Source organism: Bos taurus, chromosome 4, assembly GCF_002263795.3.
Source record: "Bos taurus isolate L1 Dominette 01449 registration number 42190680 breed Hereford chromosome 4, ARS-UCD2.0, whole genome shotgun sequence".
NCBI classification, from domain to species: Eukaryota; Metazoa; Chordata; class Mammalia; order Artiodactyla; family Bovidae; genus Bos; species Bos taurus.
In genome coordinates this window covers 50,569,019-50,585,608 of record NC_037331.1, presented here as the reverse complement: position 1 = coordinate 50,585,608, position 16,590 = coordinate 50,569,019, and the positions used below count along the sequence as shown (strand labels likewise).

Sequence of the window (16,590 nt, the reverse complement as noted above, 5' to 3'; positions counted from 1 at the left end):
GATTACTTATGCCTATTCAAATTTAAGCCTTTCATATTTCCCATCTTTGCCTTCCAAGTACTTTTATGTCAAATGTCATTGCATTCCATTCAAATCAATACACAAATATCAAGCTCATATAATTACTGTAGGTTTTTTTTTTTTTAAAGGATAATCGGGAGTAAACTACTACTACCAAGCAATACCTCCACACTGGACTGACTCATTCCTGTTTCTCACTTGTTTCAAAAACACCCAAGTCCAAGATGAACAGCTTCTGCTCTAGATCATAACACAGGAAGTTACCAACCAGGAGCTCCAAATGCACATTTCTAGCTATTTCCAGATATCTCCATCTGGATGAACACGTCCCAGCATTAAATTCAGCATGCCTAAACCCACATTCTATCTGCTGGATCACAACAACACCTCTTCTTTCCTCTTTCTGGGAACGTAACTATGATCCTTCTATTCATCCCATTCATTCAATGCGTCTAATCTGTCTGCAGTTCTTGGACATTTCTACTCTGTGACCTCTCTTATGATTTCTACCAGTCTCATCATCTTTCACCTAGTCTCTCTCCCTGCCATCAACGTTCTCATAATCCCAAATCTTCTAAATGTCATTGCTCAATCAAGCAATTTAAACTATAGAGATGATTCTTTTGTTCCTTTGTACGAACTTTTCAACAGTTTTACTGTCTAGTAAATAAAACTCAGTGCATCACCGAAGGCCTGTGCCATACTATGAAACTCCTAGTCTTGTCTTCTCACCACTCTTCATAGCTCAACTGGAGCCTCTCTACTTCCATACCATTCCTACTGTTCCCTGCATCTGAACTACTCTCCTCTCCCAGTGATGGGTGACAAATGTAACCCAGCCTGCAAGGCCAAAATCATTTCTATCTCCTCCAGAATGAGTCATTTCTGAGCCTAATATTCCACGGCTCTGCTCCCTGAAATACATGCATTCTGTCTTGCAAAAAATAAGAATTTACATTTTTGTATTGTTTCAAATACATGTCTACTATCCTTGTTTTAAATTTTCTGTGCTTCTCTTATCCTATGCTTGTCTTGTATTTTGCACTCCTGCCACTGAACTAGGAGTTACCTTATCACATAAATGATTCCTACAAATGTTAGCTTCCATAATGCCTTGCACTCAGCTTCCTGATAGCTTTTCATTGTTAAAGCAATATTGCTAAAGTGATTTAAATGGAAAAAGAAGCATGAATGGATGGCTTCCTATGCCATGTTATTTCTTTAATAATCACAATCTTTCTCGAAAGAGTGAAATCTAGAACTCTCTCTTATGAATCATGAGACAGCACAGAGAGTGCATAGTGAGGGAGTTGAGAGTACAGAACATGTGTACCTGAATCCTGGTTCTCCCTCAAAATTATTGCATGGCCTTGGTACTAACTCAAACAATCTTGAGGCCTCAATCAATATCCAATTTCTCTTCCTAATTTTAATGAGATAAAATGTCTGGAATTACTCCCACATTTGTTAACAAACTCCAAACTGATTTTTATGACATCTCATATACGCTTGATGGTAAATATCTGCTGGACAAAAAATATAGTTGGTTCTTACTGGAAGCTGATCATTTCCAAAAATAGTGCTGCTCAGTCTCCAATTAGTCAAGCAAAATACACTCAGCCAACAGCAGCCAACTTTGCCACTCACCAAATTACAACTGTATAATGAGGCCAGCTGCTACCAGACACACCTTAAAACCCTTTGAAGCAGCAATATGGGCAGCAGTCCAGCCTTCACTGTCAGCGTGGTTGATGAGGTCTGCAGGAACAACAGGCTTGGATGTGCCTTCATGATGCTCTTCTTCTTGATCCAAGTCTAAGATGGCCAACCCGGGCTCCTCCTGCAACTTGTTTCCATGGGCTGGGGCTCTGTGGTACATAAGAAGCTTGAGGCTGTCCACATTACCAGTGTCCACGGCTGCATGAATTGGTGTCCAGCCATCCTGAAAATAAAACAACCAGGGGGAAGGAGTTGATTACAACATGAATGTTGAGAGCAGTGTTATTTAAAGTTCACATCTAAATATTCTTGGCCATGGACCACTGAGACAGGAAAAGCAGGCATTCCAATCCTGAATATCATCGATGAGCTAGGTTCTCTCAGACCTCTGTCAATTAGTGCCTTTTCCATAGCTCTGACTCATGTCTGCTATTTTGTAAGAGTTTCTTCTTAACACTCAACCATTTGGAGTGAGTTAGTAATACCCAGCCTGGTAAATATGCATTATATATGGTAAAACAAAATCTCAACTTAATATTATGAAAGAATGAACTTCAGCATACACATTTTTAAAAATTTATATCCAAATATAATAAGCCAACTCTACTTATAGGGAAGTGTGCTAATTTTAGTCATCTTAAAATTTTATGCCACTGATTCCAGAAGGAAAGATTCTAGATAATATGGAAAAGGCAGACATAAAGGAAAAACAAAGTCAAATAACTTTATCTATCGGCCTCTATGGGCCTCTCTGGGATTGCAGATGGACACTGGTAAATGCAAGCTTAGAAACTGTTCCAACTAAAATATTGGGCCCATTCTCTAGAACATATTACTTTGAAGCCCCAATCATCCACTTAGCTGGTTGTTAGAACAGACTCAGAATTTTTTTTTTTTAGGGTAGCAGTTCTCAAAGTGTGGTTCCCTGATCCGCACCATCAGCACCAACTGTGAACTTGTTAGAAATGTAAATTGTTGAGCCTCATCCCAGACTACTGAATCAGAAATCTCAAGGGGTGGGGCCCTGCATTCTGTTTTACCAGCCGTCTGGGCAACTCTGATGCACTGAAGTTTGACAAACTCTATTCTAAGGAAAATCTTGATCCCCTCTGTTCAGTTCAGTTCAGTCGCTCAGTCATGTCCAACTCTTTGCAACCCCATGAATCGCAGCACGCCAGGTCTCCCTGTCCATCACCAACTCCCGGAGTTCACCCAGACTCACGTCCATCGAGTCAGTGATGCCATCCAGCCATCTCATCCTCTGTCGTCCCCTTCTCCTCCCGCCCCCAATCCCTCCCAGTATCAGAGTCTTTTCCAATAAGTCAACTCTTCGCATGAGGTGGCCAAAGTACTGGAGTTTCAGCTTCAGCATCATTCCCTCCAAAGAAATCCCAGGGCTGATCTCCTTCAGAATGGACTGCTTGGATCTCCTTGTAGTCCAAGGGACTCTCAAGAGTCTTCTCCAACACCACAGTTCAAAAGCATCAATTCTTCAGCGCTCAGCCTTCTTCACAGTCCAACTCTCACATCCATACATGACCACAGGAAAAACCATAGCCTTGACTAGACAGACTTTTGTTGGCAAAGTAATGTCTCTGCTTTTGAATATGCTATCTAGGTTGGTCATAACTTTCCTTCCAAGGAGTAAGCGTCTTTTAATTTCATGGCTGCAGTCACCATCTGCAGTGATTTTGGAGCCCAAAAAAATAAAGTCTGACACTGTTTTAACTGTTTCCCCATCTATTTCCCATGAAGTGATGGGATCACATGCCATGATCTTCGTTTTCTGAATGTTGAGCTTTAAGCCAACTTTTTCACTCTCCACTTTCACTTTCATCAAGAGGCTTTTTAGTTCCTCTTCACTTTCTGCCATAAGGGTGATATCATCTGCATATCTGAGATTTTTGATTATTGATATTTCTCCCGGCAATCTTGATTCCAGATTGTGTTTCTTCCAGTCTAGGGTTTCTCATGATGTACTCAGCACAGAAGTTAAATAAGCAGGGTGACAATATACAGCCTTGACATACTCCTTTTTCTATTTGGAACCAGTCTGTTGTTCCATGTCCAGTTCTAACTGTTGCTTCCTGACCTGCATACAGATTTCTCAAGAGGTCTGATATCCCCATCTCTTTCAGAATTTTCCACAGTTGATTGTGATCCACACAGTCAAAAGCTTCGGCATAGTCAATAAAGCAGAAATAGATGTTTTTCTGGAACTCTCTTGCTTTTTCCATGATCCAGCAGATATTGGCAATTTGATCTCTGGTTCCTCTGCCTTTTCTAAAACCAGCTTGAACATCTGGAAGTTCACGGTTCACGTATTGCTGAAGCCTGGCTTGGAGAATTTTGAGCATTACTTTACTAGCATGTGAGATGAGTGCAATTGTGTGGTAGTTTGAGCATTCTTTGGCATTGCCTTTCTTTGGGATTAGAATGAAAACTGACCTTTTCCAGTCCTGTGGCCACTGCTGAGTTTTCCAAATGTGCTGGCATATTGAGTGCAGCACTTTCACAGCATCATCTTTCAGGATTTGAAATAGCTCAACTGGAATTCCATCACCTCCACTAGCTTTGTTCGTAGTGATGCTTTCTAAGGCCCAATTGACTTCACATTCCAGGATGTCTGGCTCTAGGTGAGTGATCACACCATCGTAATTATCTGGGTCATGAAGATCTTTTTTGTACAGTTCTTCTGTGTATTCTTGCCACCTCTTCTTAACATCTTCTGCTTCTGTTAGGTCCATACCATTTCTGTCCTTTATTGAGCCCATCTTTGCATGAAATGTTCCCTTGGTCTCTCTAATTTTCTTGAAGAGATCTCTAGTCTTTCCCATTCTGTTGTTTTCCTCTATTTCTTTGCATTGATCACTGAGGAAGGCTTTCTTTTCTTGCTGTTCTTTGGAACTCTGCATTCAGATGCTTGTATCTTTCCTTTTCTCCTTTGCTTTTCGCTTTTCTTCTATTCACAGCTATTTGTAAGGCCTCCCCAGACAGCCATTTTGCTTTTTTGCATTTCTTTTCCATGGGGATGGTCTTGATCCCTGTCTGCTGTGCAATGTCACAAACCTCTGTAGTCTCTCATTTTTATATAGAGAGATGTCTGCCTTCTACTCAGGTATCCATCTTCATTAGATTTTTAAGACTATCATAAAAGAATTGATGATTATTTCTGTGATACGTATTTTGGTTTTATTTTCCCTCTAGCCTATTTTTTTTTTTTTTCATTTGGTATTTCATACTGCTACACTAAATTTTTTCCAATGAATAGAACTGATGCTTTTGAACTGTGGTGCTGGAGAAGACTCTTGAGAGTCCCTTTGTCTGCAAGTAGATCAAACCAGTCCATCCTAAAGGAAATCCGTCCTGAATATTCATTGGAAGGACTGATGCTGGAAACTCCAATACTTTGGCTACCTGATGCAAAGAACTGACTCACTGGAAAAGACCCTGATGCTGGGAAAGACTGAAGGTGGGAGGAGAAGGGGATGACAGAGGATGAGATGGTTGGATGGCATCACCGACTCGATGGACGTGAGTCTGAGTAAGCTCCAGGAGTTGGTAATGGACAGGTAAGCCTGGCAAGCTGCAGTCCATGGAGTCACAAAGAGTCAGACACGACTGAGTGACTGAACTGGACTGAATTGAATTGATAGTACACTTCAAAAAACAAAAATAATGGGGTAGAAGACAGAGAGGAAAACAGACAATAAATGGTAACAATCTACATTTAGACTGAGTCATCTGATCATTTGCTAAAGCTCTTCCTCAATGTTGTGGCTTTTTCTCTGGTTCTGTACTTCACATCATCAGAATCAACTTGGCTAAGGCAAGACCATGGCTGGCAGTAGCTGGAATATCACATAGTCCTTGGGAATATCCCACGCAGGCAAAGTGTTTCATAGCTTGTTCTTTGTTGGGCTGTGGATACCTTTCCTTGGGAATCAGCCTTAATTAGGCAATAGAGTGTAAGTGCTCTTGACCTTCCTTATATTACAAAGGCCATGTAATCATTTCAGAAAAACTTAAAATCCTTCATTCCCCTTTGATTTCTTATTAAAAGTTGTGCGAAATAATTAATTATTCCCTTAAGGTCCTTTATCAATTATGCTGTTTATCTCTGTACTTTGGAGCCTCTGTACTTCTAAAGATTTCATTCAGTTCATCGACAATTAGTTTGAGAGCATGGATTTCTGTGTTCTCTAACTTACAGGATGTGACTTCAATTTTTATGTTGCACTACTTATTTTTCATTCAGATATTGATGTAAAATTCATTCCTTTTTCATATATAAGGTAGAATTTTATAATAAGTATGTGTGCTGCTGCTGCTGCTAAGTCACCTCAGCGTGTCCGACTCTGTGCGACCCCACAGACGGAAGCCCACCAGGCTCCCCCGTCCCTGGGATTGTCCAAGCAAGAACACTGGAGTGGGTTGCCATTTCCTTCTCCAATGCATGAAAGTGAAAAGTGAAACTGAAGTCGCTCAGTCGTGTCTGACTCTTAGCGACCCCATGGACTGCAGCCCACCAGGCTCCTCCATCCATGGGATTCTCCAGGCAAGAGTACTGGAGTGGGGTGCCACTGCCTCCTCCGTAAGTATGTGTAGTACCACAGATTTCTTAAATATATAAAACAACATGAAAAAGAGTAACACTGGACTATTTTCTCAGATTTTCAAAAAATAAATAGAAAGTAAAGAAAAAAAGCTCTAGCCCTAGGACTCAATGGAAAATGTCTATACCTAGCTTATATTACATTCCTATTATACTATTATTTGTGAGTTTACTTTTGAAAACTTAAGAAAATCCAGTATCTAAGAGTGACCTTAAAATATACAATATACCTTTCTATCCTAGAAAATTTTAAGGGTGATTCCTGTGAAATGGATGCACAGTATAGTTAATTCTCTATTAACAGAAGAAATCCAAGGTTCAGATAATCTTGGCAATTAAGATGTCTACACTTGTCATTCATCATGAATATGCTATAGGGTGGTAATTATTATACTTTTAACCTCCTGGGAAACTGCAGGAAAAAAATTCCTGAGCCCAGTGAAGAGTGGGTCCCATAAACCTGCCAGCCCTTAGATGGGCCCCCACTGAAGAAATGCATGTCAGGGTGTGAAGGGCTGATTCTTGGTCTTCAAGTCTATCATGATAGGATGATAAAGGCCAACTTAGGACGGCGAATGGAGGAACTTGTTTCAAATGCATTTTTGTGTGCTGAGGCAGAAGTCGTATCAAAGGACTGTTCTTGTGAATCAGACTCTACATTTCTTCAATTTCTAAATCCGGCTTCACCTGTGCACCCAGTACAGCAGGCAGCAGGACTGTGTGGGACGGAGTCAAAGCTACTTCAACCTATTAGGTTCCATACTGGACTTCCACACACAGTGCTTCAAGTTCTGAGGCAAATTAAACAATGACCTTGAACTCTGTGAGACGCTGCATAATCTCAGCAAAAACAAAGGTCAGCTCTGTGAGGAATAGTGAGCACAAATAACCTTCCTCTAAGTCCTGCCAATGGGCACTGTCCTGCCACAAATCTGCTTCCTGTTTATACACATTACAAGTGAGCACTACTGTGGATGATGACGACAACTCAATGAATGACAGCTGACCTTTGTCGATGGCTTACAAGTCCCTGGTACTACACCGACTACCTCTAAAAAGAAAGGCTAACTAACAAGCTTTGAATAATCAGATAAACAGAGGTCAGACCATGAGGATCCAACATATTCAAAGCAAAACAAAACTTTAAACAAAACAAAGCAACCTGTATTTTAACTTATTTTATTTTTTGAACTGCAGAGTTTGCAGACATATTGTAATTAGAGGACAAAATACAAAATACAGGTACTCACTCTGGTTTTTACACTTCGGTCAGTTCCAGCTTCCAACAAGAGTTTAATACATTCTTTATTTCCATTTTTACAGGCCAGGTATAGAGGTGTCTGTCCTCCATCAGCAGCATGATTAATATTAGCATCATATGCAATTAATAATTCTACACACCTAAACACAACAGTATGATTAATTATATACAAACTCAGTTTGACGTCTGAAGTACCACTTGACCAAGATATTAAAAAAAGCAAATACTGCTAGAGGAATTCTGTATCTTTATTTATTACATGAATTATTATATATATATAATCTCAATTATTACTGGTCTTATTATATAGATACTATTTTAAGAAGGCTGGAAGATATTTTAATTACTCCCATGAAAATTTAAAACAACAGCTTTGATCAAGGGTGAATACCTGGTTTACGACACTTCTCTGTAAACAACCTATAAAAGTAGAGTCCTTGGAATATGTTTAACTGTGCTTGACATATATATTATTTGTGGTTCAAAATAGTTTGAACCTGGAAAAGAGTCAGGCTGCTGAGTCATTCTGAGATTTTCACTTGAGAAAATAATTATAAATAGCGCAGACAGCAGGGCACCATGTGCCTCCACTATAAAAGGCAGGGAGACGGAGGAAAGGGCCATTTGGGGGAGAAAAGGCAGCAAAGGCTGTTTTGCCCCCCTGCAATGGGGCTAGTTTACAAGGAAAAAAGACACAGTTCAGCAGAAATACATTGCCCCGAGAATCAGGAAGGACAGCAATGAGGTGAATTCAAGACTTCATGGCACTTAGGAACTGACTACAGTTTGCAAAATTAGATGAGAATAAATTTAGAAAAGAGGAATAAATCATAACCCAGTGAAGAAGCAATGAACATCTTTGGGTTTTTGCTCAGAGGCAGGCTTTCTCTTGGCTTCCTCTGGCAACATTCGATTTGTTTATACGTTAGAAAAAATAAGTTACATATTGATGTGTATCTCATATACATTTAAATTAACCAAGCCTCCCTGCCTTTCCCCGGGGTTCTCCCTTTTTGCAAATCCATCCGTGCCTCCATTCCCATGACTGCTACACTATCCAAGCAAGTAGCCCTACAGATTGCCTACTGGCAGGAAAGGCAAAGGATAGTCCAGAAGAAGAATCTTTTCTGGAGGACTCAGAATACATGCAAAAAGGCGGCAGCAAAATCAACAGTTCTGATCAGCAATAATAAATTCAGAGTGATGAGATATATGTTCAACATGCAGAAAAAAAGTAATACATATATTAAGGATGCATTTTGAACTTTTAAAAATTCATATTTACAAAAGAATGACAGCAGTGTGAAACTGAAAAACCTTATGTCAAGAATTCTGAGATTTGTTAATTGCTTAACGCTAATTAATGTTTGTTAATGAAACATTTCTGTTCGGATAGTAAAAGTTAAAAGTTGAAAACAGCTTTCATCCTCCGCAGACTACCATTTCAGCACAGGCAAAGAAAGCAATTTAGCTATATTCTATCAATATTATTAAAATATCACTTGATTACAAAAAGTTATCTCTCTATTCAACTGACTTATTTAAGCAACTGAAGAAATCACTGCTAAACTTATGTATATTCTAATTACAGGCTCTTTTTGATTTTGTGCTCTAACTTCTTTAAGCATGTAAGTTCCTGCTTCAATTTTTTTTAAAAATGATAAAGCAAGGTGCATACTCGAACAATTTATAATAATAAATAACGTGTGTGTGTGTTGAGGTGGTGGAAAATAGTGAACAATGAAGTGTGTAACAATCCATTACATAACCACATACACAGTAGACTGTCCATATGTGCAGGTTTCACATTTATGAGTTCAACCAACCCCAGATGGAAAATACTTGGAAAAAAAATCCTAGGAAGTTACAAAAAGCAAAACCTGAATTTGCCACATGCTCGCAGCTATTTACATAGCATTTACATTGTATTAGGTATTATAAGTAACCAGAGATGATTTAAAGTGTACAGGGGGATGTGCGTAGATTATATGTAAATACTGCAGCATTTTATATAACAGACTCAGAGTATTCTCGCATTGTGGCATCTGTGGGTGGTCCTGGAACCAATCCCCCACAGACAGGAGGGATGACTTTATGTTGATAGGCTAAAAATAATCTTCCTCTTCGGAAGCAAGTTCATTCACACGAGGTTTGGAAACAGCATATTCCTCTTCTTCACTTCCCAATATACAACTATCTATTATTAAGAAGAGCAAATTTAGGATCCTCCTTTGCATTTAAATTCTCAAAGATGTTTAGTTGAATTTACTTGCCAAAGGATCTTAAGTACTAGTTTACACATTCAGCCAGAACTAAAATATATGTGCAAATCATAAAGAGGCTCTTTTCATGAAGGGGAAAAAAAGGGATTAAGAGCATCACTTACTTGAAATGTCCCTGAGCAGCTGCAGCACACAAGGGTGTGAAGCCATTTTTATCAGCAGCATTGACTTGGGCTTCTGCATTCAGCAGCAATCTCACACAGTCTATGGATTTTAATAGAAAGCCATTTTAATTTCCCACTTAGATTCACCATGAGCCAAATTCTATACAGGCTGTAGACAGATACTAACCCCAAGGGACCTCTCTCATGCACAGCTCATCTGACATTTCTTTCAGGGTCGATATAAGATTCCACAGGCTATTATGAAGGAAAAGAAGCCTCTTTCCCCCAGGATCATATACCCCAGACTCATCAACTAAGACAAGGTTTCTTTCATTTTTGGGGGGCGCCCGGGGGAAGAGTGACTGATGAGCGAAAGGAGAGTCGTATGTCAGAGAATGTTTTACCAGGTTTCTCCATCAGACAATCCCAGAAAAAAATGTTACTGGATGGAAAATAAAATTCTTTGACTAAACTGAAATACCATTCTTGGTATTTAAATAGTTAAATCTTACTTTCTGGTGTTTAATTTAATCATTAAAATGCTTTCATGTTGTGGTCATCTTAGACTTAACTCCCTGAATGAATATTAAGGAGAACCTCTAGAAAGTCACCAGACTCAAGCATGAATACCACTTAGACCTACGTTCCACATGTTATTTACTAGACTGCATTTCTCTATATTAGAGGAAATTCCTACTGTACTTTGGAAGAAGTACTCCAAAACAGTTTTAAAATAATGAGTTCTCATACTGTAGTTCCCTAGAATGTTCTATGCAGCCCACTGGAACACACTGAAGCTCTGAAACTTCCAAGAAAGCCACATTATGTGAATTCACCAAGGATCACATGGCTTATATATGCCTACTATCTAACTTTGCATTTGCCATCAGATCATGTCTTTATTTGCACTATTGTTATGTTTTAGTATATTTGACTATAAGATTTGCTTTTTAAGGAACAAGATTAATTCCCCAACTTCATCAATATGTCGTGTATAGTTGCACAACCTCTCAGTTCTCTTAAAAAATTCAAATAACTATAAATTGGTTCTAACTACAGAACAATTTCAGACCCATGATCTTTCCTAACTACTAAAACTTTCCCTCACTGCAGCATATGCTAAAGCCCTACGGCTTTACTTTCACAGACATCAGCCATTTCTAAGTGACAAATTAGGGCTATTTTGTCCTGGCCAAAGCGATCACAGATGGGGGCTTTATTCAAAATGTGTTTTACAGTTACTAGACCCCAAACTTCTAGGCACACAATACATTTTACTGTGCATAAAACAAAGACAACTTTTTGCTAGCTGCAAAATTTTACATTGTTACTGAACTGTCCAAATTGGATTTTTAAATGTTTACAAAACTTTAAATCATGTAAAAAAAAAAGTTTTTTATTTCACCTGGAAGAGAAAATGTGAAATAGTAATTTTGCTCATAATAATGGCTACAGTGCTTTTAACTCATCATCCTTTTGCAAGAGGGTGATACAGTGAAGTAAGAAGGTACCATCTTTACCTGTATGTCCATTCTTAGCAGCAGAATACAAGGCAGAATGGCCATCTTCACAGGAGTAATTAATGTCCAGTCCTTCTTCATTAAGCAGCATTGATAATAAAGTGACATTTCCCTGGGCAGCAGCTTGCTGAAGAAGGGTGGGCCTGCCAGCCAGGGGGGCAGGACCACCACTCATTAGCAAAGGGGTTAGGGAGGGTGACCAGCCTGTGGGTTAAAGTGACCCTAGTTAGAGAGTAGGAGCAAGGATAAGAGACAGATATTAACCATTCCTTTCCAAATTACACACACACACAGACACATGAACACGTACCCCTAGAGGATTAAGTGGTTTCTAATATGACCAATCTGTTAATATTTACTTTAGCATACATCTGTACTGTTATTTCAATCTTATATCTGTTACTAGTTAAATTAATATACATAGTGACAAATTATTTTTAGTTGTCAGTCTTCTACAGATAAGCGTTAAAGTGGCGATTGGTTTCAGGAAACAAGAAGGCTGTCTTGTTTTAAAAGTTCGAGCTCCTCCTCAGGATTCCAAAACAAACTGAATTTTACAACTATGTACAGATTTTCTCAGTTTTGTTATTAACTGAAAGATATCTTTAGGCACAAGACAGAAATAATTCTAAAAAACAGAAAATTTCCTTTTTTCTACAACGTTTCCAAGGTACTTAATTTATAAATTTTATATAAACCATTGAGATGGACCAAATACCGTGAAGGAATATTTACATTCTTTGAATTCCCTTATTTGGGAAGAAAAATAGTGGGCGGCCAACTATTAAGTATTAAGAACTAATAGAAGCACAACATACATAGAATATACCAGCACAAATACTCAATACACAAAGGAAGACTATATCATCTGGCCATCTTCACATTTTGTACCAAAAACTTTTAATCAGCTAACAAAACAGGACACTCTACCATATAATTTTAACAAAAGTCATAAGAGTTATCATAGTTAGGATTTCTCATCAGTATTTAGCAGCTTTAGAAGAGAATCTGTTAAGTGTGTGAAGTCGGCTGCATATAGCATGGAAAATTTTCTGAATTCTTCCTTGATCAAAAGGCTGTAAAAACAGTAAAGTAAAAATGTTTATTTAATGTAATATATAGGTATTTAGTGTATTTTAGGCTTAAATATAGTTAACTTTCAAAATAAGTCATTTTTCCTTCTTCCTTAAAATCTGAAAGTAAAGCCCCAAAAATCTGAAAGTAAAGTTGATGTGTATATGGGGGTATGTGTGCACATATTCACTCCTGGGGTACACTTTCTACATCTGTCTAGTAACAGTCTCTGCAGTTAAGATACAATGATAGACCTTTACTATGCATCTTTACTACCTCGGTACCAGGATAATATTCTGAGTACATGGGTGTTATATTAATACATAATAAACTTATCATTGAATCTTAAATTACTGACCTTAAATTATTTCAGTAAAGATTAAAAAGGTGAATATCAAAGTATTCCTCAGAACTTTAAAAATTCTTCAGAAAAACACCAAAGCAGTTTCTACAAATGAAACTGACTGCTTATTAGAAACTGGATATTACATCTTCAATTATTTGGATCTCTGGGTAATTTATTGCTTTTACTCAGACTATAATAACATTAAAATTCAAATGCTCATAAAATTAGATATTTATCTAAACTCTATGATATTTTCCCATTGATATTCATTAGCTCTTCTTACAAAAGTAACATTTTTTACTTCATACTTACAAGAAGGCTCCTCTCTGGTACATTTTACCTTTTGTATTTTCTTAAAAACAAACAAAAAAACAAGCCCACAAAAATTAAATCAGTACTTATTAGAAATGGATGATAAACAGAGAAATTATAAATACCCAGGTATGAAACCTGGACTGCAAAGCAAGCACAAAGGCAATCCGAGGGCACTGGCATGTGCTTCTCTGTGAACAGGAGGGACCACCCCACACTCTTGCTTGTCCAGCTCCCCCGCCTTCCTTCCTCCCAACCTCCAGCCCCGTCCCCTCGCTCCCTCAGTATCTCCAACTCAAACCGGGGGTGGGGGCGGTCCTCAGTTCTCCATATCCTTTTAGGAATATGAACAGGTACATATTAAATAGTTTGCCATTCTTTTGAGTTTTGTTTTCATTTTTCTTTTTTTTCAGATGATTCTAGCCATTTGGGACAATTAAAATATAAATATATTTTAACTGTTTTTTTATGGAAATATTCAATTATGGATATAATTTCCTGGGAAATCTGATTTCTAATGCTAAGCTATCTTAAAGACAAAATATTTTATTCAAAAATTTTCTCAATCTTTAGACCACCCAAGAATCTTATAGTTCTGTAATATAAAGACTCCAGAAGAATATATATCAATTCTCTTATTTTCTTCTTTTAAATATATTGAAAAAGTCTTTAAAAATGAAAATCACTTTATAAATACCAAGTATTCTTAAAGTTAAAAATTCTTAAATGTATTCTTAAGTACATTTTTTATCTCCACTACCACTTCCAATTTTCTCCAGGCTCAGGAAGCTTAAATTACTATAATAAATCCTGTTATAAATATGGGAAAAATAAAACTTCACCATGAGACTTTGTTCATGTGAAATTCCCCACAATGATCAAAATTATAATATTTAGTTGACTGGTTAAGTAATGGTTAAGTAATGCCTGAACAGACCTGCAGTCATATAGCTACTTTAATGACCCTAGCAAAGGGTCATTCAGCTACAGTGTCATATGCAAACATTAGTACAAGTGAGCATCTTGCAGAACATGCAGTGATGAAGGGAACAGACAGAACGTGCAATAGCAGAGGAGTTGAGAACAGCTTCCGGCATCAGCTTCAGAGTGTGGAGAAGGTTAATCTCATTCATAGCTCAGAGGGATCTCATTTTCTGACTTAGTCTTTAAGCCAATCAAACATGGAGAAGAATTTTTTTTATGCATGTTTACCTACGGAAAAAAATCTGAACCAAATCAAATAAAATGTATCAAACAACTTTTTTAAGAAAAAGGAAAAAAAAAAAAAAACTCCAAGGGTATGGAAACCCAGTTGCCCGGAGTGATTTTTGGTTTAGGCTTCTGTTCATCGAACAATTGATGTGTCCGTGTGACAAGTTCAGGAGCAGCAAGAAGTTCTAATCTGTTTGGAACTTTAAATTCTAAACATTTTGAATTATTTAAATTTTACTTAAATAATAAAACTGTTAACGCTTGGCCATAAAGTGTTATTTAAAAATTTTACATTTGGCTCTAAAAGGGCTAACTGAGTTAATGTACAAAACAATTCATCAAAGTGATATCCTTTGTCATTGCAATTCTCTTCAGTGCTTTAATCATCATTGTTTATCATAGATATAAGCTGATGTAGAAATGTAGATTTTTAGGGTTTCAAAGATAATGGGATCTAGAATTCCAAGAAGGGAGAGGTAGTGAACTACTACTTGAAAAATTCAACAGGCAAGTTTAACACATCTTTTTGGTTTGGAACTATTATTACTTTTTTTGGTTCAGTGCTTTCATTTTTAGATGAAAAAACTAATGACTCAGAGAGAATCTGCTCTTTAGGGTAATACCTAGAAAGGAGCAGAAATGGACTAACACTGCCTCTTTACACTCAGCCCAGTGCTCTTTTCACCACTGACCCTGGAGCACACATCCCCCAGGTATTTGGGAGGTGCATGTGTCCCCGTTTCCTACTCTCTGATCATAATGACACTAGTAACTGTTGACCAGATGAAAACCCTTCAATGAGCCTATGCTTTGGAGAGGTACATGCTCACCCAGGCGAGGCAGATTAAGAAGCAGGATGGAGGGCACTCTGGTGCTTCCCAAGTTGCAATGGGCATGGCAGCCAAAAGGGGGGCATGTAAGTGGAAAGAGAGTTGAAATCTTCTACCTTATTCACAAAGTTTCTGTTGACCTACATCCACAGCTGAGTTAAACACCCCAACTATGCAACTATAATAACATTTCTATCTCCCCTAGTAGACTGGATGTTCGGCAAATGCTTGCTGATACCTAAACAAATTCCACTGCCTCCTTTTTCCTCCTAATAAACTACATCTTCTAATCAAATGACATGGCAGGCTGTTATGCCACCAAAGGTAACCTTGCAGTGGTCGAACTGCAAAATCAGAGAAGAGAAAATGAGGAACCAGTTTCATGGATCTTCTGTGACTGCTGTTTCTTTGGTTCTACAATTTATGCTCTCTTGCTTTCTACACACGAGCAAGGGCTTTTTTTTTTTTTTTTTTTTTCAGAGGAGCTATGATTCTTTTATCCAAAATCCTAGACAGGTCATTTTGGTGAATATATAATGGACTAGAATTCTATGACTCCAGAGGTTAACTTACATGCTGCTGACAAAACATTCTTCAGTCATGGATCCTGATTTTAAAGCTTTTCCACTGAAACCAAAGGGCTCTAGGAGCTGAACCCTGGAGCACAGTAATGACCCAGGCAGCCACTGGCAAAGCATCAGGGTACAAAGCAAAGATGGCTTTTTTTTTTTAAGTGAAAAAATGTACATATCACAGGAAGTGTCTGTGTTTCACAGTCCATGCATTTACGTCAACAGCACTGCCAGGGCTCCAAACATTTTTGGAACTTGTGTTCTGTGAGTACCTTAGGTCCACACAGCACATTCTCTGATGCTCCTGAATAGTAGCAAAAATTCCTCCTTTGAGGGTAGATTTAACTTGCTGGAAAAGGGCCGTGAGAAAGGCCATCCAGTTCAATAGTACCATTTTGGATTAAAAAATAAGATATCACAAAGCAACACTGAAGTCAATTCTAAAGCAAATTTTCAAAATACAAGCAGTAATAGTACCTCTATTTATTCATCAGTCATGCTGCTCTAAGCTCAATACCACATTCTTTGCATGTTATGATATTAAATCCTAACAGCCACATTCCCCAATATGCACAGCATAAGCTCCATATGAAGGATGAGAAAATTTGCTCAGTTCAAGAAAAACCACCCAAAACACAGAGCTGTAAATGCCAGAGCCTAGATTCCAATGCAGACCTAACTAACATCAAATCCATGCTGTTTCCAATTTCCAATTTTGCCCC

At 38.0% G+C, this 16,590-nt stretch overlaps 1 protein-coding gene across 3 annotated transcripts in view; it reads right to left on the bottom strand.

Annotated features, from left to right (window-relative positions):
• CTTNBP2 (cortactin binding protein 2) overlaps window positions 1-16,590 on the bottom strand; it is a 168,904-nt gene that overhangs the window by 66,007 nt on the left and 86,307 nt on the right. For all 3 annotated transcript variants that reach the window (XM_005205448.5, XM_059885861.1, XM_059885862.1), the window contains 4 exons: window positions 11,523-11,726; window positions 10,003-10,102; window positions 7,606-7,756; window positions 1,712-1,963 (listed from right to left, as the gene is read on the bottom strand). In XM_005205448.5, coding sequence (XP_005205505.2) covers window positions 1,712-1,963; window positions 7,606-7,756; window positions 10,003-10,102; window positions 11,523-11,726 — 707 coding nt within the window. The remainder of the gene's footprint in view (window positions 1-1,711; window positions 1,964-7,605; window positions 7,757-10,002; window positions 10,103-11,522; window positions 11,727-16,590) is intronic.